We start from the raw sequence: 24,560 nt of genomic DNA, 5'->3' as shown, positions 1-24,560 counted from the left end.
CTACTCATTGTAAGATACAATGTCACTTTTTCTGGTAGTGAGAGGGCCCTGCCCCTGGGAAACAACAGTGAAGGTACTGCAGAACTGGAATTTTGGGCCAACAAAATTTAAAGATCCATAATCCAAATGTCAGGGTCATTATTAAGAATTACCATCCTTAAGATTCCCAGCTGAATTAGTCTTTAAGAGCATAAATTTAGTTTTCAGGCAAGTGACACAGTAAGGATTTTAAACCCATGCAAATTAAAGGCAACCTACTGGAATATTTCCAAATGGGGAGTGGGAAATGTGATCTCCAGGATGAAGCAGATACGTGAGAGGCATCTCTGCAAACACACAACCCTCAGGGGCAGCACATCTGGTCCCACAGCTAGGGCATTGTAATCAGCACCAGGGCTGGCCTCAAATGCTAATCTAACACTTGAAACCACTTTTCTGACCCGTTTTCTAGGACTCCAGACCCAGCTGCACAAGGCACGATTTGTTGTTGTACCTCACACAGAAAAAGCCACCCTAAAGCTGATAAAGGTTTTTTTTTTTTTTTTTAATAGGTGATAGACCCCACAAAGCAGCTGGATCTCTGCAGGATCTGTACAGGTGCCCAGCTGGGACAGAATTTTCTGGTGCTGCAGTTAGGTAAATTAACTGACAAGTGCCTGCATGCCATTAGCACTTCCTTAAAATTCCTTGGCATTATTCAAAAACCTAGTTACAGCTCAACTGCTAAATCATTCATTGGCTTAAGGTCTGCCCCTGCACCTTTGTAAGGCAAAACAAAGAACTCCTCCAAAAAATAACTCAGAGGATGGCAAAAAGCCTCCAGTTCTGGACCCTAAAACTCAACCATAGGCTGCTGGCATTTGGAGAAGACTAGGATGTTTGCAAGAATTGCAAAGCTGGGAAATGTAAAACATGATGGGAAATGCAAAAGGTGAGGCAGTGCAGAAACCCAGAGGATCAAGTCTAACTTCAATCCAAAAAGAGTCTGAAATCTGTCCTTAAAGCACCTCAGAGCCAAGAGCCCCTGAAGTACTCGGTGAGGCTGGAGGAACAGCAGATTTTGATGTACATTTCTGTTATCTAATAACCCAGGAGCCCAAAATCAGTCACTTCTCAGCTGACATTAAGCATGTATTTATTTGCCTAAGTGTTTCTCTCATTGAAATGAGATCTGGACAGTGAGGAGTGCTGGATCCTCTGCAGTGTGTGATGCAATTCAGCTCCAGTCAGCGTTTCTCTCTTTGTCCCCCAGCCTTTCCCAAGGGAATGGCTGGGATGCACATGTCCCTTCCCCACGAGATGTGACTCAGGAGTGTCACCCCGAAATATTCACATTGCTTTTATTTAGGTCTTCTGCAAACAGTTACAGGGTAACAGACACTTGGGACTGCAAAGTCGAAGTTGCAAGCAAAAATCAGGACCAAGGCAAAAAAAAAAAAAAAAATCCACAAAGGCAATTAAATCAAATCCAATATAAATACAATGTTCTGGAGCTCTTTAATCACACTGCTTTCTTTAATAAAGAGGTGGTTAGGATCTTACAGTATTTTCTTTTGGCCTAATCCAAGGATTTTGTTATTCTTCACCAGTCTCAATTCCACACATACAAAAAAAAATTGATATTCAACCTTTAAAATATAAGCCATATTTTCTTAATAAAATAAGTTTTGTGCTGCTGCTTGTTTAGTAAGTACTGTACATCAACTATTCACGGCTATTTAACAAATGGACCATACAGAGTTCAAGCTAGAGCAAAAAAAAACCCACAAGAAAAATAACAACCCAAACGGAGCGTCCTGTAAACACCCTATGTACAGTCCCACACTTGCTCATAGAAAGGAGGTACGAAAGGGGCTGGAAATTGAACACAAAAGCACTGGAGTCCTGGAAATTTTCTTTCACAACTATTGAAGTGCAAATCACTCAGGCAAGATATGAATTTCACTTGTTTATTGCTCTCCTGCTGTCTGGCTTCCCTTCCTGAAACAATCACATTCTTTTATTTCACACTGATTTTCCAAGAAGAAAACCTTCCACGAGGCAACGCTTGGATGCTTGGGCTGTTTGAGACATCGTGTGTGATCCCAGAACACCCCGACTGCCCTGGAAGCTGCAGGGAGAGTGCAGAGCAGCTCTCCCACCCCGTTCTGTTCAGATATGAGATAAGGGAAACAACAGCATTCTACAGGTAAATGAAAGCTACTCCTCTTCCCACAGAACTGCATGCACTCGGCAACACTTCCAGGCGCAGGTGGAACTCATGCGCGTTGGAGAAGGCAGAGACTCGGAGCTGATCTCGATGCCCGTGTGGGGTTTGTGGCTAACTACAGATCCTGGTATGTACCTGGGGTAACACCTATCTGCTACAGGCAGCAAAACGCACCTCAGCATGCAGCTACTCGTTTGTGTCTCAGACAAGAGAGGGGGAGAAATGCCGATGCCGGAGCGCGGAGAGGGTACGGTGCATAGTCCTGTATAGAAAACATGCGGGTCACTCCAACCTCTCTAAACTTCTTCGAAGTGGAAACAGGGTTTAAAGGGCACAGCAGCTACTGAGTTTGGCTTTTTTGTTTATCCAAAACCATGAAAACCCAACGCAGAGGGTGAAATAAGGGCAGAACACGATCTGCAAGTCAACAGCTGAGAGTTTCAGAAGCTGTGAAGCTTTTGTGTAGTTAAAATTGCTGTTAAAAGTAGGTGCTACATCAGCAAGTCTTCATTCATAGTTTTCTATGAACAGCCACCTTACAAATGAGTGCAAATCTTAAAGGTCCATTTTACATTTCAAGTCTCAAGGTTAAAAAAAATTGTTACAGAGCAACAAGCTGTTTCTGTAAATGCCCACACTATCTCTTTTCAAATGGTTAAAAATGGCACGTGCTATGCCACAGCTACTAAAAGACATTTCAGAATTCTAGACCCAACTAAAACACTAAAATTAAAACGAGGAACCAAAATACCTTTGCCCCTCACTGCAGAGCAGCAGCCAGGTGCGTTCCGGTGTAATGCTGGTGAACAAACTGATTTGCAGAGAGAACCTTGACCTTGACCCCGATTTTATTCTTAATGAGGAGCTTTCTAACACCAGGTGAGCGGGAACAGCCCCTCTGAGATTGTTTTGCTTTCAATGAACATAAGTCAGAGTTCAGAGGATGAGATGGAGGTGCTGATTGGTGTCACTATGCAGGCACTTGTGTAGAGGAATGTAGGCTTCTCATGTTGACACTTAGTGTTGATGTGTTCCCTACGCTCTAAAAGCCTTCCTAAGAGTTCCCTACCTACTGACCACGGATAGGTCCTGGTCTCCTCCCCATCACCTTGAGGATATACAGCAGTGGAGGTTGACACAAGGTGCAAAGGAGGATATGAACCAAACAGTGTGGTCTTGAGGAAAACAGGACTGTGCTAAACGTAGGATCTTCACCAAACGTGACATCAGTGGGCTCAGCACTTAGTTTGCATAGCATAGTGATGTTGTCACTGTTCACAAACACGTTGCCCCAAAAGAAAATGGGAAGAGTGAATTCCCGGGATTAGGACAGCTCAATGGGCCAACATGACCGGTGTGGTTTTCATGAAGGCAAGGCAAGTTTCAATGTCAGAAAGTACAAACCAAAGAGGTGTAGATGTGCTTCTGTCCGCGCGCGGGCCAGGGGCAGCGCTCGCGTGGGGCCGCCTGGGAAACGCGTTCGGCAGGAAAATGATACCAGAGCTCTTCCCCTCAGAACGTGGCAGGAGCGTGCGCCTCGTTTGTCTCTTGAAGGAAGCGCTGTGAACACTTTCATAGAAAAAAACCCAGATAATGTGCCCGGATGATATTGGTACTGAGCTGCCACCATGGCCCCGCCACCGTGCGTACGGTCACTGTGCAGCAAAACGGGTCTGAAAAGCAGTGACCAGGTTCCTGTGGGGAAAAAGGCTGTTTTCCTGGTACAAGCACAAATCAGGAGTTTCCCCCCTGACAACAACAGGGATATTTCATCATTCTAAGGAACAATCTGGTGTGCTTTCAGAATAAAAACCCTGGGCATGAGAGCAGCGATACCATGACACAAAGAGCAGCAAAACCTAGCAGCAGAGAGGGTGAGAGCCTGGAGGTGCTGGAGGTGGGGATGTGGTAGGTGGGAAAGCAGCCGGCCTGGGCAGACACGTGCCAAATGCACATGGGCAATGGGCACTGTGGAGCACCTGGCACAGCACGGGCTGCAGTCAGCAGCACTCATTGGACAGAAATGTTGGAGAGCTGTGGCGTGAGCAGACAGCCTCAGGAAGTGTGGGGATGTAAACTCTGAGAATGTTAATGACTTGTGGATTTTGGCAACAGACTCAGTATCATATAAAAATAATGTTTAGTAAAAAAATCCCGGTGTCCATAATAAAAATTCGGGGGGGGAGGGGGTAGAAAGAAAAACATGGATAGCGCTTCCTGTCCTAATGGGATGGAGATGCCCCCATTTGTCAGAAACAGTTTTAAATAACAAGTAGTACATTGGAAACAAAAATGGGTCAGCAGCCATTAAACATGTCCTGTATGAAAGTGCACATCTTTCAATGGGGTTTAACCACCGTGAGGTTGTGATCTGACACAAACTGCAACTGAGGACCATAGAAATTAACTCCTTCTGATGGAAATATGGACCACCATCAAGACAAGATTACTAGTTTCCTTACAAGATTAAAAACATTGAAATTTTGCAGCATCATAGTAAGGCACTCACCCATGGAAAAGTCTGTGACTGTTGCTTTGAGCGGCAGCAGCTGACTAGCTTGTAACATGAGGAAGACAGTTTTCAGTTCTGAGCTAAGTGCTAGGGTGCCTTACATTATCCGGGGGGAATTACTCGGGGGTGGGGAACTGTTAGTGTTACAATTCTCCTATAAACTAGTTGGTTTGTATTTTTTTTTTCCCTCAACCCATTAAAGCATCTCATAATCTAAAATATTAGTTTTATAAATCTAGTTTTCTGTTTTAAGGCTCTAAAAATCCCCTCCCCCAACCCCCACAAAAAATACCTACCAGCGCCTGGTGGGCAACGGAGGACCAAAGCCGCCAGTTCACAGTCAGGAGTCTCTAGTATTGCATCTTAAAAATGAAAACCTGCTTCCGCCTCCCGGGAGTTTTATCCCTTCCCTTGAATGCCTTCATGTGTTTGGTCAGGTCAAAATTTTGCAAAGCCAGAAAAAAATTAAAAAAATAATCATCATCGTCATCAGTGTCTTCCAATCCTACAAAGGTGTTGGATCATTCTGTCCCATGGTGCTGGTCTCCTGCCTCAAGTCGACACTGCCTGCCCTGCAGTGATTTCTCATTGGAAAAAAAAACAAGGTGTCCCAATGCTTCCTTTTTTGTATGGCTCCTACAAATCTGAAAGCTTTCTTGAGTGAGGTAACAAAAGTTAGGCTTTCAAGCAAAGTACATGGTACGTAAAGTGTCCTGATGAACCTGCACAGCCTTCGCCAAGGCCTGGGGGTCTCTGCCGTTGCTCTGTCCAGATATATGGCTGCCCTCGCCACTGAAAATCAAGGAAATCACTGCATAATTATTTCATATTTTCCCCCCAGGAACACTGAGAAACTTCCCTGGAGATGGGGATCAGCTGAGTGCTGGCAGCACAGGAGGTCACTTACTGCAGTGCACAGGGATGCTGTGCATGCTGGTGACTGTGCCTGTACTGCAGATTCCAGAACCTTGAGGCAGCTGGAAATGCTCAGACACCCCGGGAATGCTCAACAAGCATGGGATGAGCTCAGGATAGGATTTAACTCTCCTTTATCCCCATTCCCCCTGTGCTGGGCCTTAAGCAGATGCAGCTACATGCAGGTCTTCCCCTAGAAGGGCTCTGCTGCAGCACTCTCAGACATAGGCACTTTCAAACATCAAGGTCCCCTGCCCACGCCAGGCTCTGCCCTCCCAGGGCCACGGGCTGTGCCCCTCACCTGTCGTGCTCCTTATCCACGAGGTGGTAGCGTGCCCGGAACGCCACCAGCCGGGCGTAATAGGCTGGGGCTGGGATGGACACGGAGCGGGTGCAGCGCACGTAGGTATGGCACAGCTGGTACGTGAGGATCTGCAGCTCGTCCGCCGTGAACCGGTTGTCATCCCAGAGCACATAGTAGTGGGATGGCCGGCTCGTGCCCTGGGAAAGAGGAGGTCGGTGTGAGAGATGCTGCTTGCACCCGGATGCAGCTGCCTCGAACTCCCATCAGCCCCTCCCTGATCTAAATGATCTGTCAGCCAGCCTAGGCAGGAGGGATGCCTGCGCTTCCCTGCTGTGAGAACCCTACATGGCAGCGAGGCAGGAAAGCCCTTAGCACTGAGGTGGTGCAAAGCAGTACCAATGCTGCTGCCTGGTGCTTGTTCCCTCTGTGCCACACAGCCTACTGCATCCCCATTGCATCCCCACTGACCCGGGCCAGCTCCTGCTGTTTGCGCAGAGGAGGGGAAGATGAGCAGTCTTCCTTCTGGAAGCAGCTGCAGATTACACGAGTGCAGTTCTTCCAGTCTGGTTTCTGACTAAACTTGGCTGCCTGCAGCCAGGCAGCTGCAGAGCAGGCAGGGATGGCTGGCCTGGCTCTCCCACCCACGGCCAGACAGCAGGTCCCTGCTGATGACCAGGCACCCCAGCGAGCCCAGCACGCACAGACACCAGCTGACAAGCTGCTGAATTGGCTGCTCTGAAGGAAGAAAATCTCTTAGGAGAGACCCTTGGCTCCAGGAGAGAAACCAAGTAGGTGCTACACGATGCAGCAGTAGCACAGACCCTGCACCTGCTTGCCAAACCACTGCAGTGGCAGCTCAGATCCAACTATCCCCAAATCCAACTGCCCACGTCTCCATGCTAAAGAGAGGCTGTGACAGAGCCAGGACAAATGCATGAGAAAAATCTGCAACAGCAGCCAAAAAAACCCAGCAGCATCCCAAGAGCCAGCACTGGAGCATGGTACCTGAATGCCTGCATGACTGCACAGGTAGAAGTCAAACTCAAAGGGGTGGGTGATGTTGGTATCCACTGTTGTTCCTGCTGGGATGTTCCCACTCTTTCCAATCTGCAGGGAATAGAAAGAGATCCAAGCACTGCAGAGTTTGCTTATTTCCAGTTGCCAAGAGCACTGTCCTTAAGACAGCTGCCCTGTCCCAGGACCATGGTGGAGCATCCCCATCTCCCTTTGAGATGTAGAGATGGTCTCCAAGTGCCCATTTAGGGGGGACAGAAGCAGCTCATCCTACTCTGCCCCCTGCCCAAATAGGCCTGCTGGCATTTTTTGCAGGCATCAACACCAGGCATGACATGGGGACATAACCAATAAGCATGGGAAAGAGAGCAGCAGGGTAAGGGCTGGGCAGGGGTCCATCCTACTTCAGAGATGAGGAAAACACCAGGGATCTCTGTAGAGCAGGTACTGGAGTCTGTGCCACAAGATACTTGGGCTTTTACATCCTGATTAAAAACTGTCCTTAGTTCCCAAGATTAAATCTTCCTGCTCGTGTGGAGCAGTCTGGTTAGACTCAATCTGACGATTAAATTCAGATGAAATCTAGGAACAGTGACAGCAATCAATGCTACTGCAGAGCACACATGAACAAGCTGTGAGCAAGCAAGGGGTTATTCAGACTGTCACGTCAGCAACTCCAGCTATCACCAAAACAACAGATGTTTTCAAGCTGACAGAGGCTATTTCAAGACTCATCAGGATCATCAGCACCCAGTAACTCATAATAACAGCAAACAGCTGGCTGGGCTTCTAGAAGCAGACTAATCCATGTGGCTGTAGGAGTCCACTGAGCAGCACGTTTCATTCAGAACAAGCTCTCCCTGCCAGTGGTGAGATTTCCTCTAGGAGAGCCAGGGCTGGCTCTTCCATCAGACAGGGATGAATCAGCCGCCTCCAGCCCTGGCACCCTGCAGCACTCACCCTCTCGTTCTTGTCTGCACAGAAGAGACGGGTGTGATGCCTCTTCTGGACAACGATGTAGGTGATGCCAGGCTGGTAATCCTTTTCCAGTTTGATGCAGGCGTCTCGAATTGCCAGGAGCTCATAGTGAAGGATCTGGAGAGACAAGGGCACACAGAATGAGGGGACACACCAGCACCCAGCTGTCCCTGAGCACCCTTAAGGAACCTCATGGGAGCTGGTGGAGCCCTGCTGGCCACTGGGGACCTGAGGGTTCCTCACCTGTGGGAGCTGCCCCTCAGGAACACCATCGCGGTAGAAGATGATCCTGGTAGGTTTGAAGCGTGTGGATTTGTAGAACTGGATGAGGAGCTCCCTCACCATGTAGGACAAGTCCTCAATGATCTCTTGGCGAGGACGCTGCACGCGCACCGTGGCACAGTACCGGCTCGGGTGGGCGTCCATGCTGCCCACAACCTGCAGCGACAGACAGGCCAGGCCATGTCTTACACCAGGAAGGACAGAGGGGATGTGGGACATTCCCAGCTTCCACATCCTTCCCACATGAACTGGCCATAGACAGGGCACCTGAACTCACACATCAGATGGGACAGCAAATATAGGCAATCAGTGCCCAAAAGGGACATCTCTGGTCATGGCCACATCCTGATGTCACACTCTGCCATGCCCTTCTAAACATCTGTGGGAATTTCCAGTGAGAAAACTTTGGTGGGTGCCACTGAATGCCGTGGCTGTGGGGGACTGCTGCTGCTCTGCCCTTGCTTCACTTCTCCTGCCTGGCAGTGAGAGGGAGTGGGGCTGCCCAAGACAACCAAGGGCTGCCCCAGACAGCCATGGGCTGCCCAAGGACATGGTAGGTCGAGTCACTGTATGACAGCCATTGAGCAGGGAGTTCCCACGGCAGTGCAGGAAGACCTCAGACACGTCAGAGCAACAGCTCAGGGCCATCTGGGCTTGGCTGTGACATAGGGCTGCTGGCACAGTATGAATCAAGTGCTGGCCCGTGGTGGGGAGAAGACACCCAGCTGCCTCACTCACCACATTCAGCAGTGACTGTGCCGTGTGCCCCACATCCCCTGAGCAGAGGGAAAGCACCACAGACTCTGCATCCTCATCAGTGTGAATCTGCTGCCCCTGCCCTCCCCAACACTTTCACTTTCACTTTTGCAAGCAGAGCTCTGGGGTTGGGGCTCCCCCATTAGAGTCAATGTGTGCAATAGAAACTGTTCCTTTAGTTTCAGCCACAGATCCACTACTATTGTCCAACCAACAACACATGAAGGACATTGTCAAGTTACTTCAAAGGCTCTATCCTTCTTCTCCCCTGCAGCTTAAAAAAAGGTTTCATGAAAATTAAGAAAAAAGCCCCAGTGGTCCTGCACAAACCACAAAAGATATTTTCAGAGGGGAAGCTCTGCCGCCAGGAAACAGACTGTTCTGTCCCACCCACACCTACAGCAAACAGCCCAAAGCCTTTCCCAACCCCTTCTAATTAAGAAAAAAAATGCTCTTCCAAAGACGCATTTGCATGCCAAGGAAAACCTGAGCTGTGAGTCCTGGAAAGTTAAGAACTGAATAGGAAAATGCTGACGTACTTCTCCTGCATGGCAACTAGCACAGGGCAGTGTCTCCCAGCCCTATGGAGGGCACAAGCTGTACCTGGCACTTCGCTCCATGGATGCTCATTTTTAATTTGAGAAAAAGGCAAATCCTCCTCCACTCAGAAGCCCAGTTGCCTCAGTTGCCTCTATGCCCCAAACCCCAACTCTGCAGCAGGGGGAAGGTCCCTGAAGGGCTGCAGCTGGACAGGGATGCCCCAGAATGACTGTACAACACCAAGCTCCCGGCACTCTCAGGGCCAGCACACCACGAGCCCCATCTGGTGGCAGCTGCCAGTCTCCCTGCATCTCCCAAAAACTGCAGCTTTCCTGCCCGGAGAGGCAGGAAAGGGTTGGGATGAAATCTCCCAAGACTGGGATAAAAACACCTGACAGGCTACACGCCCACCCTAAGAAGTGTCATAATGGGGACACATGGACACGTGAATCCCATTCCAGCTCCTGCATCCTGCAGGGTTTTTGGGCACCAAGCTGTGAACTTACAGCTGTTATGGAGGGTTTCTTCCCATCTCCTGCTGGCGGGTGAGTGACATCAGCTCCGAGGAAGATCACTGGCTGCTGAAAGACGGCAGAGCTGGTGGGAAAGAAGAGAAAACAAGCAGTCAGCCTTTGGGCCAATCTCAGGGTGATGTACAACCCATGGAGATGAGCAGATGATATCAAGGATATCCCATGACCTCCAACTCTGGCCTGGACACATCAACACCTCATTATCAACAAGGTGAAACAAGTTACAAACCCCCATTTCAAAGAGCTACTTTATGAAAGCCCCCTCTTCACCACATAAAGCCAGGCAGGCAGCACCGTGAGGGACTTGGGGTACAACCCCAAAACTATGAGAGGCAGAGGCCATACAAACCGCTGGTGAGGCACAAGGATGTTGTTGATCCCGCCAAGCTTGACGTTGATCTTGAGGCAGAGGTTGGAAAGGGTCTGGGGGGAGGTTTTCACCACATTCTTGACCTGGACACACTGTGTGGCCATTCCCAGGAGAGTGTCCCCAACACGCTTCACTTCGGCTGTGGGCAGAGGAAGCAGGTGAGCACAACGCAATCAGCCCTGCACCACTTCCAGCAGCACCCTCAGGAATGGGGAGAGACAGCCCTGCAGGAGCCAGCCCTGCTGAGCCAGCCCAAAGCCCTTCTCTCTGAGCTCGCCCCAGACACACCGTACACCGGCGTCTTCCCTGGCAGGATGACAATGATGAGCTGGAGCCCTGAGTAGGTGTTCTTGAGGTGTCGGAACATGGGCTCCACACTGTCTGCACCCTGGGCGTACTTGCAGAAGCAGGGCTGGCCCTGGATTGGCATGCCGGCGTCCTTGGAGATCTTGCGCAGCTGGTCTGTGAAGTTCCTGTGCCGGGAGGAGAAGCCCTGAGCCCTCCTGCACGCCAGCTGTGCCACCGAGCACGGAGCCCCACAGCTGAGTGCTGCAGCACAGCACAGAGACAGGGCCATCACATCACCCATTGGTGGCTCTGTGGCACCCAGCACATGCATGGCACAGGGAATACAAGAGCAGCACATGTCAGGGCTGAACTGTCCCCTCTCAGTGCCCTCTTACCCACATACTGACACTTCCTAATGCAATGGATCTGAGCCCTTCTCCCGTAGGAAGCTGAAGCAGCAGGGAACAAACTTGCTGCCTGCAACAGCTGATTTCCAGGTGACTGCAAAGCTGATGCCAGCCTGCACTTACCACAGCTCAGCTACACTCTGGATTTTTGGAATGCCAAGGAGAACCAGAGGAACACAAGGCTCACAGCTCTGCTGCAAAGTGATCGTGGGAGGAGTGCAGTGTCACTCCCACCTGCACCCAGGTACTACAGACATGGACACTCCAAGTTCTTCCAAACCCCAAACGCTGACCACGCCAAACACCCAGAAGAGACACACAATGCGCTCACCTCAGTGCATCCACTCTCAGTCAGGAGAAACCTAAGGCCCCAGAAGAATTCAAAACCAAAGTGACCATTTCCCTAAATCAACCTGCTCTGTGTCACTTTGCTAGAGAAACATATTCTCTAAACTACTGAAGCTTTTCAGAAAGCTCAAAACTTCTCTGTAATAACTTATGGGAAGTTATGATGCTTCCTACATGAATTACATAATTTCAGAAAATTGGGGAAAGGGAAACTTTTAATCCTCCAAACCCCTCTCTTTGGGGAGATTCAGGCTAGGAGAGTTCAATACAGCTTTAAAGCTAGCAGTTTCATCTCCCAATACTGCACTCCCTGATACAAAGAGTAGATCGAGGAGAGTCTGACTGACAACTCACAGGTACTCACTCCAACCTGGCAGCTTTGTGATGGCTTAGGGACCATTTGCACCTGGGACAAACAGTTAGGATCTCTGGATAAACCAAAAACAACAGGAACTGGACACCCCACATCAGATTGGTACCACAAGCAGTGGAGCTCCCTGGAGCTCCAGCAGTGGTGGTGGAGACACGCAGTCCCCAGCTGCGAGCAGCAGTATGGCTCTGGAGCCACAGCCCCTCTGGCTTCCCCCACCCGCATGGGCTGCCCCTTTCCTTACTTCAGCACCTCCTCTCGACACTGCTTCTGCGGGGCAAAGCAGGCAATGGCCCAGACTTTGATCTCAATGCCGTTGTAGAACTGCTTCCCTCGCATGTCCCACACGCCCTGGTTGGGAGTTGCAATGGCCCGGTTCTGCAAGGCAAACAGAGGGTCAGAGCGCAGCCGCAGCCTGCCCGGCCCCGCAGCCCCAGAGCCCTGCATGGGCTGGGGCTGTGCTGCCTGTCCCAGTGCTGGGGCTGGAGCTGACTCCCTGGCAATGGGCAATCCACAGCCTCAGCTCCTCAGCAGTGAGAGAAAATTCACTCGAGCTGCCCTATGCTGAGCATCCTTCTCCTCTTCATCTCATCACCAATGACTCTTGTATTACAACTTTCAGAACCAGTTATATTGCAAAAACCTCAAAGCCAAGGCACTTTGATAAAACATTCCAGCTCTAACATGAAGGTAACACAATTTTTTTGCTCAGAAACAGTGTTTCCAGGAGTTGACAGCATCTCCCTGCACAGTGCAGCCCATCCCAGGCAGCCCCACTTACCCGGCCTCCATACTGTAGGATGGGAGCCGGCAGGACCCGCCCTGTCACCTCTGTCATATCATCCTTCACCTTGATCCCAAACTCCTGAATGTATGGATCCAGGTTGTAGCTGGCATTCTTCATCTGCAGAGGGAAGGAAGGGCCATGGGACTGAGTAAACCAACTGCTGCATCACAGGCAGCTGCAGCTGGCCAGGAAATACGGACACCTGAAGCCCTATTCTCCACAGAGTTGCAGGTGGAGCACCTCTGACAGGGGAGGTCGAGCAGATCAACACTGAGGCCCAAACCCTCTCAGCAAACTGACCCACAGAGACCTGATTGTAAAACACATTAACCAATGCAACTAACAGCACAGCCTGCTCCTGAGATTTAAGACTTCAACAGGATGGTTCAGACTGGCAAGGAACTCATCAAGAGTTCCAGAAAAGATATCAAATGTCTCTGGCTTCAAAAGCCCAGATGTATGCATTTGGGGAACAACAGCCCTGTTAACCAGTGACCAGTCACAGAGTTCCTGTACTGCAGCCCCACCACACACAGCCCCACATACACCACAGCCAGAGACGTGTCTCTAATCTGTTTCCCATTTTTTAGTTCCAGCTCCCTTTGGATCAGGTTCCATCAGTGCAAGGGCCTGGATTTTCTGCAAGTGCATTTGCATGGTCTCTTTGAGCCAGGCTCACTTGTGCCACTGTCCATTACATACAGACAGGCACCTCTGCGCAGGGATTCAGTGGGAAGAGGGGGATAAAACCCCACCATTAACATCCCCAACACCTTCTCAGCAACTCACAGCTCTCCACCACAGAGCATCTGAGGAGCAGGACCATGGCAAAGTCCATCATGGACACAATGCCATAGCCTGCCACTGGTGCCAAGCCCCAACCCTGCCTCCAGGGACTTGTGTCACATACCAGGCGACTGATTTCCTCTTGCCTGTCTGGGGCAGACCTGGCTGTTGCTTTTATCATGGTTGAGGTTTGATTGTCCGTGAGCTTCTTGATACACCGCTGGCCTGCCACGATGTTACACACCTGCACGGGGAGGGGACAGATAGCAGCCACGTGTTGTGGACAGGTAAGACACAAGGGGACCACAGCTGAGCACAGCCCCAAGCCACAGGTGCCAGCACTAACCTCCAAGGGAAGGTATGTGTGTTTCTGTTCCTGGCCAACCTGGAGACAGGGCAGGTGAGGGTATTTCAGCTGCAGGTTGTATTTCTGCTTGAAGTACTGAGCCACTGTGCACTCCACTGTCTGACCACTCTCCAGCTGCAGTGGGAACCTGGCAGAGGCAGGACACAAGGGGTGCACCCACTCAGAACAGACACTTCCAGACCTCAGGCACTACGTACTGTGGCTGGGAAAAGGGAGCTGCCAGGCTCCCACCCTGAGCTGCCATACAACAAAATAAAAAGCACAACAGTGGTATTTTTAGAAATGGAGTCAGGAATACTGTTACCCCAGTGTGGGACTGAGGTCCCTAAATAAAGCTCTCCCTCACTAATCCAGTTAATCAGGGCAGATGTTTATTGCAGGACTTGTCACACGTGTTGTGGTTGGGAAAAAAGGACAACACTGGCACTCAGGAGGGCTTCTGTGCCTGGTGTCCCCTCTGGGACCTGAACTGAACCCCAGGGAAAGGCTAACTGGCCTCTCCAGGTACAGGACAGCAGTTGCAGGGTGGGCAGAGGGAGGCAGGAGGAGAAGGTTTCCCTTCAGAAAAAGGGGAAAAAAAAAAATCCTGGCTGTGGGGCTGAGAGGCACCACGACACTTGCAGCTGGGAGTGCAAGCACCAGTCAGCACCAGCTGCTCCCAGCCCCATAAAGAGCTCCATGAAAACGCAAAATTGACCTGATATTCTGTAGACCAAAATTACAGGAGAGACAGGCTGACTACATCAGTGAGGTGCCACATTCCTCCTGCACTTGCCAAGTCCCAAGGCTGCGACCCATGGATGCTGCTGCACAGGAGATACGGAGGGATGTCCAGGCCCAGCCTGCTTCCAGGCACACACAAAAAATCCAAGGCAGGCACTTGTGCTAGCCCCTGACAAAGTCTCTGCTCTGGCAGTGAGTATTTTAAGAATGAAGAAAACTAAACCCGGAGGTAAAAAGTAGGACAATTCCTGGCATGTCAGCTCCCGCCCACTGCCGCGCTCTGCCTGCCAGACACAGCATCCTCTGAGCTCCCATCTCCCTCATCCCACTCCACACATGGCACAGGGCTGCAGAGCCCCAGACACGTCTCCTTTTGCCATCAAAGACTGGAGCTTCCTGTTCAGCTCTCCCTAACGACACCAGCAGCTGTTAACATGGAGAACGGCGTGGATTTTTCCAAGGGCATCTGCCCACCCGCCTTACGTCTGGTGGCTGGCTGGCCGTCGGGTAACGTTACACACACGGTATTTCCTCTTCATCTGCCCACAGTGGGTCACCTCCACCTTCAGACCTGATGTGAGACAGGGAGACAAAGCACAGCCATGGTGAAGATTGGAGCAATTTCCCTTAGCCTGACTTCTCCAGGACACTGTCAACAGCTTCCTTAACTAATTTCCTGCTTGCAGATACCCCAACAATAGCATGAGGGAGGCAGTGGTGCCCCAGAAGACATTTAAAGTGTGCAACCTCTGTACCCCCACCTCGCTGCAGGACCTGGGTGAGACACAGACCACAGCCAGTGTCAGGGGACAGGTTCCAGAGCTCCCTGGGGGCTCTACCTTTGATCTCCTTGGTGAAACGCACTCTCTGCGAGTCCGTCAGGGGCTTGGGCTGCTCGTCGATGTTCCGGATGTCCAGCACCTCACACATGAACTCAATGACAGGCTGGGCTTTGTAGAAGGCAGTGGCTGACACTGTGGGACAGACATCAGAATGTGTCTCTGCTCTCAATCAGCCTTCTCAAATACACCCAGCCCTCCCACTGCAGCTCCCCAGCATGAGCAATAACGTCACCATCAATGTTGAGCATCATCTTCCACATGGCAGGCCGGACTGACTGGTGGAAGCCGAACCAGACCTCCCTGCCCCCTCCCAGGGGGTGGTAGTAGCCTTCAGGGGGGGAGAAGAAAGAGCGGCCGACGGGAGTGTACCTGTGAACGGGGCACACCATGTCAGTGGCACACACTGGGCACGCAGCAGCACCCCCAGACCCCCGAGCTGGCACCCACCCTGCCAGCTGCATCACCCCCTCTATTTCTTTTACAGGAGTACCCAAGGACATGGCTGGCACAGCTGCCTCCTCCAATGACTGTCAAGGCCAGTCCCAGCCACAGCAGCCTGCCAAGGGCAGCAGTCCCCTCCCCTCCCTGGTACAGCCCCATTGTCCCTCAGCACAGGTACCTCATGGAAGCCAGGTGCCTCATGGCAACATCCAGAGCCTGGACAGACTCCAGTGGGACAGGAATCTGCCCGCTGACCAGGGCCTCGTGCAGCATGCGCCAGCTCACAATGGCCATCCATTTGATAGAGACTTTAAAGATCCTGTCCTTGCCTTCCCCCGGGATCGTCACCTCAAAGTCAACCTGGGTGCAGGAGGGAAGGGACAGTGACCATGGCATCCCTGCAGGAATGAGGGGGGGTAGTTTTCTGCTGGTCTTTCCCAGGCAGGAGGGAGGTCACAGTGCCCACATGGGGCTCACTGCCCTCTCTTACCCGCTCATTCCCAATGGGTAAGGCCGTGACAGTGTAGATGTTCTTCTTCCCATCATAGACTGGTTTTCGGTCACCAAAGATCTGTGGTTTGAAGTGCTGCACCATGTACTCCACAACTTCCCTATACAGGCAAGATAGAGGAGCAGAAGAGAAGGGAGAGGTTTGTTTTGTCACTTTCTTTACACCCTGATACCTTCTGCAACCTGTCCAGTTGACCCCAGCCTCCCTCCCTGGGGCAACTGACAGCAGAGTCCCCAGGAAAGCCACTGTACAAGCAGCCACGTGCCTTGTCCCACAGCTCAGTACATTGGCTTTGGCAGAAGGAGTGCACATGGCACTGGGGGGGAAGAAGGAGTGTACATGGCACAGGGGAACATACAGTGGCTGGAGCTGCCAGTATGACTCACTGCCTAAAGCACATGCAGTATCTGCTTGCTGGCCCCTGGGGCACATAGCTCCCCAGGCTGCAAGGGCAGGAGGGGACAGGCAGTGAAGAGCAAATCAAAAAGGAAAACAAAGAAAAGTACATGATGGCCCAAGCTCTGGGCTCGCTATTTTTAAATCAGGGATTGTTGCCAAAATAGCACAGCTGCTTCAGAGCAGCAGGGACTGTGCTGAGGCACTAGACCCCTGAGGCTCCCAGGCCAGGAAGCAGCACTGCTGCACAAACATGGCTGGGGGATCCAGCCACCTGTGGGCATCATGCAGTGCCATGACCCCTGCCACTGCTGTGTCCTCTGCCATAATGGTCACCCTAATGGCTTCTACTGCAAAGACAGAGACAGGCACTTATAGAGTCTCCACTAGGAAACTGTAAGCAGGGAACAAGTGCCAGACCTCTAATACTTGCCTTACCTGTTGACTCTGCGTGGACATTTATCGGGTTTGATATCCACTTCATAATGATACACATCGATCTTGGGAATGTCCACTTCAAAGTAGTTGGCCAGGAGCTTGATGGGCTTCCCGACAGTTCCTATCCCGGGCCGACGTGGCGCTTGAAACACCTGCTGCAAGGGGGGCAGGTATGCGCCTGCAGCTGTGGAAGAGAGCACAGGTTAGGAGGGCTGCCAGGGACCCCAGACTCAGACAGACAGACAGATCTCACAGAGTCACAGCACTCTCCATTACCACATCCTGAACTAGAAGGTGCCCCACCACCCCTCCTCTTGGCAGGAGGTGGCAGTGGTACAATTCAGAGCAGCACAGCAGGAAGCAGTTTCCCTGGGCACCATCTGGGGAGCACTGATGCCAGCCGAGCTGTTGAAGGGCAGTGCCAGGGCACAGGGGCCCCACCAACCCCCTTGGCACAGGCTCTAGCACTGCCACCTGCTATGGGAGAGCAGCACCAGCTCCATCACAGTGCCCCTTTCCAAGGGGACACAATTCCCTGGATACTCTATCAGCAGGCACATACAGACACATGTGTTTCCCCTCCATTCCCCAGCAAATTCCAACTCACTGCTGGAGGGAGGATGCCACAAGAAACAGGAAACGCATTATTCCATCTGAACTACACAATTGTTGAACTGCTGGGTTTTGCACAAAAAAAAAACCCAAACAAATTCAAACCGATCCCAAATCTCCACTTGAAGCAGAGTGGGGACCGGTAAAGAGGGAAATACCAGTTTTTCCACAATTCCCATTACACAGACTCACTTAGGAAGTTTGGGAGATGCAGAATGGCACCAGCACATGGCTACAGGACTGAGCTTCATTTCTAAATCAACAGCACGCTCAGACTCAAAAGTATCTGAAAATATTGCCAAGGAATTATTCCACACCACTGCTCTCTGAGGTGAGCTCTGCCCTTCCTGCCCCATTCCCACTTTGCCCATCTCCACTCCTCCTATTTTGCACCTTCTATTTGTTCCTCAAACACTGTGAGGTCTGAGCCAGCTGGGCCGGAGCAGGGATCAAGTGTGGGGGCATTCGGAGCGCTCCATCTGCGCGGCCAACTGTCCATGTCGGCCCACAGACAGCAACCCAGCTCCAATTCAAGCTCCTGAACACATGGTGCTTTTAGCACCCCTTTCTCCCATCCACTTTCTTTTTAAATCTAAATTTCCATTCCAGGCTAAAAATACCAGAAGCAGAAAAACAGTAGAGCAGCAATCTAAGCTTCAAATTTGCCTTTTACTTTTGCACCCAAACTTAGCAAGACTTTTCCTGCCCATGGAAGGCCACCAGTGCTGCAGGACACTGAGGGGATGGGAAAACTCTTGTGAGCATCCAGGGGCTGAACTGCAGAAGTTAATTTTCCAAAACCAACCTCTGTTCCTGCTTCTGCCCTGCAACAGGAGCTCAAAAGCCCCCAAATCTGCTGGGAGCCCCAAGCCTGGGCTCACCTGGCCCCAGCACCTCCTCAGACAAGGCACACAGAACTTGGAGCAAGGTGGGGATCCCTGAGTGCACTGCGGCACTCAGACCCTGCAGGCACCCACAGCTGCTCCAGGACCGGGTGACTGCCAGCCACCCCCGAAAAACATCTGCGCTGCACTTTGGAAGAAGCTCGTTTGAAGGAACTGATTTTCAGATGAGCTGCTCTCGATCTAAGTCATGTCTCCACATGATTAACATTTCTTGGCAGTGGCCAGCTCCCTGGCTGTGAGCTGATGCATTTTTAAATCATGGCTCATAAGCAAAGAGGTATTTGCCAGTGCTGCTGGAGCCTCCCAGTCCCTGGGTTTGAGTGAGGAACCATACTGCCCACCTGTAAGATCTGTCAGGGGACAGCAGCTCCCTGCTGCCTTCCCTGCAGCCATGTGAAGTCCAGCTCCTCCTCTGGATCAGCTCACTCCCCAGACAACCCTGGCAGCCATGTGTGAGCAGGACCACACACAACTCCATGTGCCATGGTAACCCCACAGATGCAGGGAACACAGGGCAGTGGCCACCGTTTGTCAGCTGCTCAGTGGCACTTGGGTGCCCAAGAAGAGCTGAAGTTAGGGGCTGGCAGGAGTTGCAGAGGCGTGACCAATTGCCCCACAGCAATCCCACACTTGGCACTGTTTTGGTCACTCCAAAACTAAGGCTGATCCATGCAAACCCTTTTACCAGAGTATCCCCAGATGCTTCATGAACATAACACCCCACAATTAGGCTCATGAATCATAGCTGAAGGAAGGAGACACCCTCCAGCAACACAAAAGTTGGCTCAGAATTTTGATTGGACACAGAAGATACAGCAAACTCAGGGTAAGAAAAATGGGCAGAGTGGCCAGAGAGCAGCACCTGATGGCACAGGAGATGCTCTGCAAAGACCAGGGCAGGACCATGACCAGCATTGAGGATGGGTAAGTTCACCCTGGTCTGACTCACAGAGTTTTATTTTGGTGACCACAATAGTCCCTGAATGTGACAAGCCAAAGCAGCTGCCCAGGCAGCACGTCCAGCATGTGGGCCAGGCTCTCATCCAAGCTTGGCTGCTTCAGCCCAGGTGGGAGAGACCCCAAAACCCTCTGCTCAACATGCAGGCTTGGCTCATTCTTTCACATGCTACTTTCCTGCCCTGGAGCACTCAGGGTCTCTCGGTGATTTGCCTCAGTGAAAGCCACCCTTCTCCTGGCTCAGAGGATGCTGCCAGGGGATCCCGGACATCTCGACTGTCATCCCCAGGCACCTCATGCCTGAAGCTGGCTCAGGCACCAGAAAAGGAGCCAACAAGAAGAAGCCTCGTTAAAAAGCTACCCAGAGTGCATGGAAACAGGGGGGCTCCAGCACACAGTGTAGCTCCTGCATACCTCGACTCTCCATGGCGAAGCTGCACAAGCTCCCACTTTGTCATGTAAATGCGGGCGCCGGGGCCGGGGGCTGCAGGGCGAGTGTTGTTCCTGCAGCACAATGCGGCCAGTGAGCGGGATGAAATCCGCTGCCATTAGAAATTCCGCGGCCCGGGAGGAATCACAGACTTTCGCACACAAAGCCATGTCCTGGGGACGCGCCGGCGGCGGAGCATCGACGCCCTTCCGCCGGGTACCGCGGGCAAAGACGGCGGCGAGGGCAGAGCCACCGAAGTGAGAGCAAGTTTGAGGTAATTAGCGCTGGAATACGCTTTGTTTCTGTTATTTATTGTAACAGCTGGGGAACACGACCCGCTGCCCAACAGCTGCCTGCGTCGGGCGAAGCCGCCGGTGGGACGGCATGAAATTACCATGTCATTGAAATCCTCTCCAGCGCTGCATTCAGCCGAGGGGCCGCGGGAACGGGGCCCAGACAAAAGGGAGTTTTATTGCGGCGGCGGCGGGTCCGTGCCGGCCCCCTCTCCGCACACCCACTCGCCAAAATACAGCCAGGAATCAGAGAGGTGCAGACGGGGCCGCGGCACAACAAATGCCACCGGACACGCAGCGTGGTCTATCCTCACCCTGAGACATCTCCGTCCTAAACCACCCCAGAATCCCCTCGGGAAATGAAATCCCCCGTCGGGGAGCAAAGCAAGGGGGCAGCACCAGTGGGAAAGACAGCTGCTGGGGAGGATGAGCAATTGGTGTTCCAGATCTCCAGGCTGGACACCTTAAAAACCACTGGCTCTAAGCAGTGACCAACACCATTCCACATAGTCCAGACTTCAAAAAGCCCCAACTCAGCTCTGCCAATGCAGAAACCACTGCCTGTTCCTTCTTGAGTGACCTGAGCACTGCCAGGGTCACGCAGCTGTGAGTGCTTTTAGGTTTGACACCAAACTGAGTTTCAGCAGGTGATGCACACATGGGACAGCGGCTCCATCTGCAGCTGTCAGAGCCCAGCATTAAACTGTCCATGCACCAGAGCCTGGCTGCTGAGGGAAGGCTGAGCCGCCCAAGCTCTGGTCCTGCCCTGCACTGGGGTGGCTTCACCCAAAAAATGAGCCAAAACGGGTTCTAAACTGTTTTACTACAGGACTGACATCTGAAAGTGCTGAGTTCTTCATAACCTCACATTAAACATTGCTAAGGACACTGCTGTGCTTCCCACCTGGAAATTACGGGTGACACCCTGAAGTGCAAGCTGTCTGGTTGAATGGGTGCATCCTGGGACATGCAGTCCCACAAGTTGAGCTGAGCAAGAGTGTCAAGCTGCAGGTGCTGCACTCCAGCTGCTCTGGCTCTGGAGAGCAGTGTGGTGATGCCAGTGGTGTGGTGATGCTGCCAGTGTGGACACAGCTCAATCATGAGCTGACATGTGAGGGTTCTGCCAAGCTGGCCTCAGCTGTCCAGCAGCTCTGTTTTCCATCCCTCTGACGGAGTTTGAGAAACACCGGCACAGCAAGTGCCAGCTCCCCTGCTGAGCACACTCGGTGGCACATCCAGGCTGCGTGACTCCGCTCAGTGACCCTGGGGTCCCAGCTAATGGTGCCTGGGCTGGGTGGAGGCTGACATCTCCTGCCCAGCCCCGTGAGGTCTCCCGCTGCTCCTGCACTGCCCAGGCAGCAGCCAGGGATGCGCAGAGCCGAGAGTTGCAGACAAAGGCGGTCCCCAGTGCCAGAGGGACAGGACAAAAGCGACGTCGGCTCCTCTCCATGTCCCATCGCGACCCCGCAGTGCCACCGGCTCTGGGAGCGGAGGTTGAACCCGCCCGTGGCTCTGCATGGATCACCCTGCCGAAGGAGCAGCTTCTCTGCCTAATTTGGCTTCCTCCTTGCGTCTGCCATCTTAATAACTTGCCTGTGTTTTGTTCTTCCCAGGGTTTAGGGAGAGGCTGCAAAGAGTGTTTAGAGATAAACCATCCATGCTGTGTCTCCAGGCAAGGTGCTTCTCCTGGCTTTGTTTCTCGGCTTAATCCTGTCCCAGAACCAGGCATACGCAATTTCATGTTTCCTGAAGATAAAGAGCCCCAACAGACGGAGCAGCTTTGGGGTTTTTGCAAGATTCAGCACAGGAAGACAACGGTTGAGATTAACAGCCTTTAGGAAATTTGCAAGGGATAAACTAAAAGTTGTGGGACAATAGTTTTTAAAACCACTGCATGCGTGTGTCTTCCTGAGTGCTGCCTGTGGGTCCCATGTCCTAGGTTTTCCCTCTCCCTTTCCAGACATCTCCATGTTGGGCACATCCAGGCACACGCCAGTTTTTGCTTTATTGCCACAGCATCATCAGAGCTCGCGTGTGAGGCTCAGCCCATACTCAGGGTCTGGCACAAGCACAGGGGTGCCACAGCAGGGCAGGATTCACAGCAGGTCTGATGACACGGGGTGCATGAGTCCCCTGTTCAAGGGGTGAAGAGCAGGCATCCCCCAGCCAAATTTGGGGACAGAAGGGGAAACTCCCAAGGCTGCAGCAGCAGAGCCCTGCTCCCAGTGCAGCCCTCACAGGCCCACGGACTGAAACCCAAACCTGTCTACCAAGTGCATCCCCATCCCAAAACAAGAGATTCTTTTATCGCACCTTAAGAGCATCATTTCAGGCTGGGGTAGGAGGGTGCCCAGCAACGTTATCTTTGTGGCCCTGAGGCAGCAGCACTGCTATCGCCCTAAGGCGCTGGCAAAGCCCGTGGTGCCGCCAAATCACTGCTTCCAGAGGCCATAAATCAGCCAAAACACAAAGCACCCAGTAGCCAGAAGGTAACGCAGACACAGGGAGATTTCTGTGCCACACTTAAAGTAAATATCACACCAAAGGACTGAAGTTTACAAACACTCAGCAGGTTTATGTCAAAATCTCATCAGGCTGATGTGTTGTGGAGGGTGGCAAACCCACCAGCACAAGAGAGGTGGCAGGGCAGTGACTGCCAATCCCCTCGTCTTGCTCCTCGGAAGGGCAGTAGCTCTCCATCCCCATCGCCCCGTGCCTCAGCAGGGCAGTGACCTGCATCTCCATCACCCCATCCCTCCCTCTGCCTTATTCTAGGCACCAAAATCCTTCTGGGACTCAGCAGCGCAAGTTGGCGATGCTCAGGCCAGGCACAGGAGCGAGCAGCAACCGATGCTACGGCCTAGGGAACAGACCTCCAAACCCTCGCCGAGCTGCCCGGCACGAAGGGCACTGCCAGCTGCTCCCATCCATACCGGGGGGCGGAGGTTGCGGCAGGGGACACGGGGGTACAGGGTGGCTCTGGGGCTCGGCCCCGCGGGGCCATGCTCAGCCCTGGCTCCGCGCATGCCCTGGCACGGGCGGAGGAGACGCTTGGTGCTGTCACGGCACACGGCATCGCCGGCCCCGCGCCAGCTGCAGCCTGCGCCCCGCTCCCCGAACTCGGGGAACGGGGAGCTGGGCGATGGATGGGGAGCTGGGGGATTAAATGGCAGCTGGGGGGTGGGAGGGAATGGCAGGGAGGGGAGTGGAATGGCAGCCGGGGGGATGGATGGAGTGGGAGGTAGGGGGAAAGGAATGGGAGCTGGGAGAAAGGTTGGAAAGCTGGGGGGATGCTGCTGCTGCTGCTTTGTGCAGAGCAGGCCCCTTGAGCAGGGCTCGCTCCGCGCTGTGGGGACCTGCGGCTGGACGTGACCCCGGCCCTGTGCCCCCTCCTGCGAGGTTTCTGCGGGTCCCTCCATCGCCCCTTGCCCAGCGCCCGCACCGCTGCTGCTCTCGGGGCACCCGGGGGACGCGCCGGCCCGGCGGCCCGCAGCCCCCCCGCACCCCGCTGCTCAGACATCCTCCGATCCCCGGCATCGCCCCCGCACATCCCGCGCCGCCGCCACATCCATCGCCACCCGCCGCGGTCCCCTCCGCACACCCCTCCACCGCGCTCACCCGCCCCGGCGCCCACAGGTCCCCTAGCCCCCGCCGCACACCCGTCCCCCGTTCCGCCGGCCTCATCCCTTTCGCCCCCCGTCGCCTTCACGGCGCTCCCCGGCGCGCAGCGCTCCGACCTCCCCATCCCCGCCGGCGGTACCTGCTCCCGAGGGTCCCGCTTCCATCCCATCCACGCGGGCGCCGCTCCGAGCCGGGGGCCGGGGCAGGGCCGTGCCGGGGGCCGGGGCCGGGCAGGGCCGGGGCCGGTGCCGCAGCCGCCTCACGCCCCTCACGCCGCGCGCACGCGCCGCCGCCGCCCGGCCCCGCGCGCAACAAAGGCGGCGCCCGCCGGCCCCGCCGCCATCTTGGGGCCCGCGGGACCGGGGGGACCCGGGGGGACCGGGGAGCTCCCCTCGGGACGGCGAGGGGTGCCCGGCCGGGGCCTCGCTGCAGCCGGGGAGCGGCGAGCGCTGTCCGCCCGCCGGTGCCCGGGCCGCCCGCTGCGCGGTTGACACAAATATTTATTTCGTGGTTTTATTTTTTTTTATTTTTTTTTTTTTCGTAGGTTTCCCGTCGGGGCAGCAGTAGTTTGAGGTGGGGGCAGCTTGGGTCTGGGACACAGCCTTCACTGTTCGGATTTTTTGCA

General features: G+C 53.2%; 1 protein-coding gene across 2 annotated transcripts; it reads right to left on the bottom strand.

The window, feature by feature from the left end:
* Positions 1–1,326: 1,326 nt before the first annotated feature.
* On the bottom strand, positions 1,327–24,233 carry LOC110484315 (protein argonaute-1). 2 transcript variants are annotated; one of them, XR_002467723.4, is made up of 20 exons: positions 24,075–24,227; positions 17,118–17,301; positions 16,263–16,383; positions 15,951–16,132; positions 15,564–15,700; positions 15,329–15,463; positions 14,973–15,060; positions 13,746–13,893; positions 13,524–13,643; positions 12,608–12,730; positions 12,071–12,204; positions 10,702–10,886; positions 10,393–10,552; positions 10,017–10,107; positions 8,176–8,370; positions 7,915–8,049; positions 6,946–7,047; positions 5,938–6,137; positions 5,018–5,513; positions 1,327–3,778 (listed from the first exon to the last, which is right to left on the bottom strand). XR_002467723.4 is itself a non-coding variant. In XM_021554889.4 (19 exons), exons 1-19 carry the CDS (start codon positions 24,097–24,099, stop codon positions 5,405–5,407), a joined length of 2,574 nt encoding a protein of 857 aa, XP_021410564.1. In that variant the 5' UTR covers positions 24,100–24,233; the 3' UTR covers positions 1,327–5,404. The 2 variants fall into 2 exon arrangements, 1 of the variants encoding a protein (XP_021410564.1); XM_021554889.4 differs by having other exon boundaries at positions 1,327–5,513; positions 24,075–24,233.
* Between the last annotated feature and the right edge of the window lie 327 nt (positions 24,234–24,560).

The sequence above is a fragment of the Lonchura striata genome, chromosome 23 (genome assembly GCF_050655825.1).
Source record: "Lonchura striata isolate lonStrDom1 chromosome 23, ASM5065582v1, whole genome shotgun sequence".
NCBI lineage: Eukaryota > Metazoa > Chordata > Aves > Passeriformes > Estrildidae > Lonchura > Lonchura striata.
The sequence above is the reverse complement of the archived record's forward strand: the minus strand, read 5'-3'. Positions and strand labels throughout refer to the sequence as shown.

Coding starts and splice junctions, on each gene's coding strand:
- LOC110484315 (XM_021554889.4), bottom strand. CDS start 24,099: ATGGAAGCGGGACCCTCGGGAGCAG. Junction 12,731..13,523: donor AAGAGGAAATCAGTCGCCTG/GTATGTGACACA, acceptor TTCCCTCTGCAG/ATGAAGAATGCCAGCTACAA. Junction 8,371..10,016: donor AGAAACCCTCCATAACAGCT/GTAAGTTCACAG, acceptor CTGTCGCTGCAG/GTTGTGGGCAGCATGGACGC.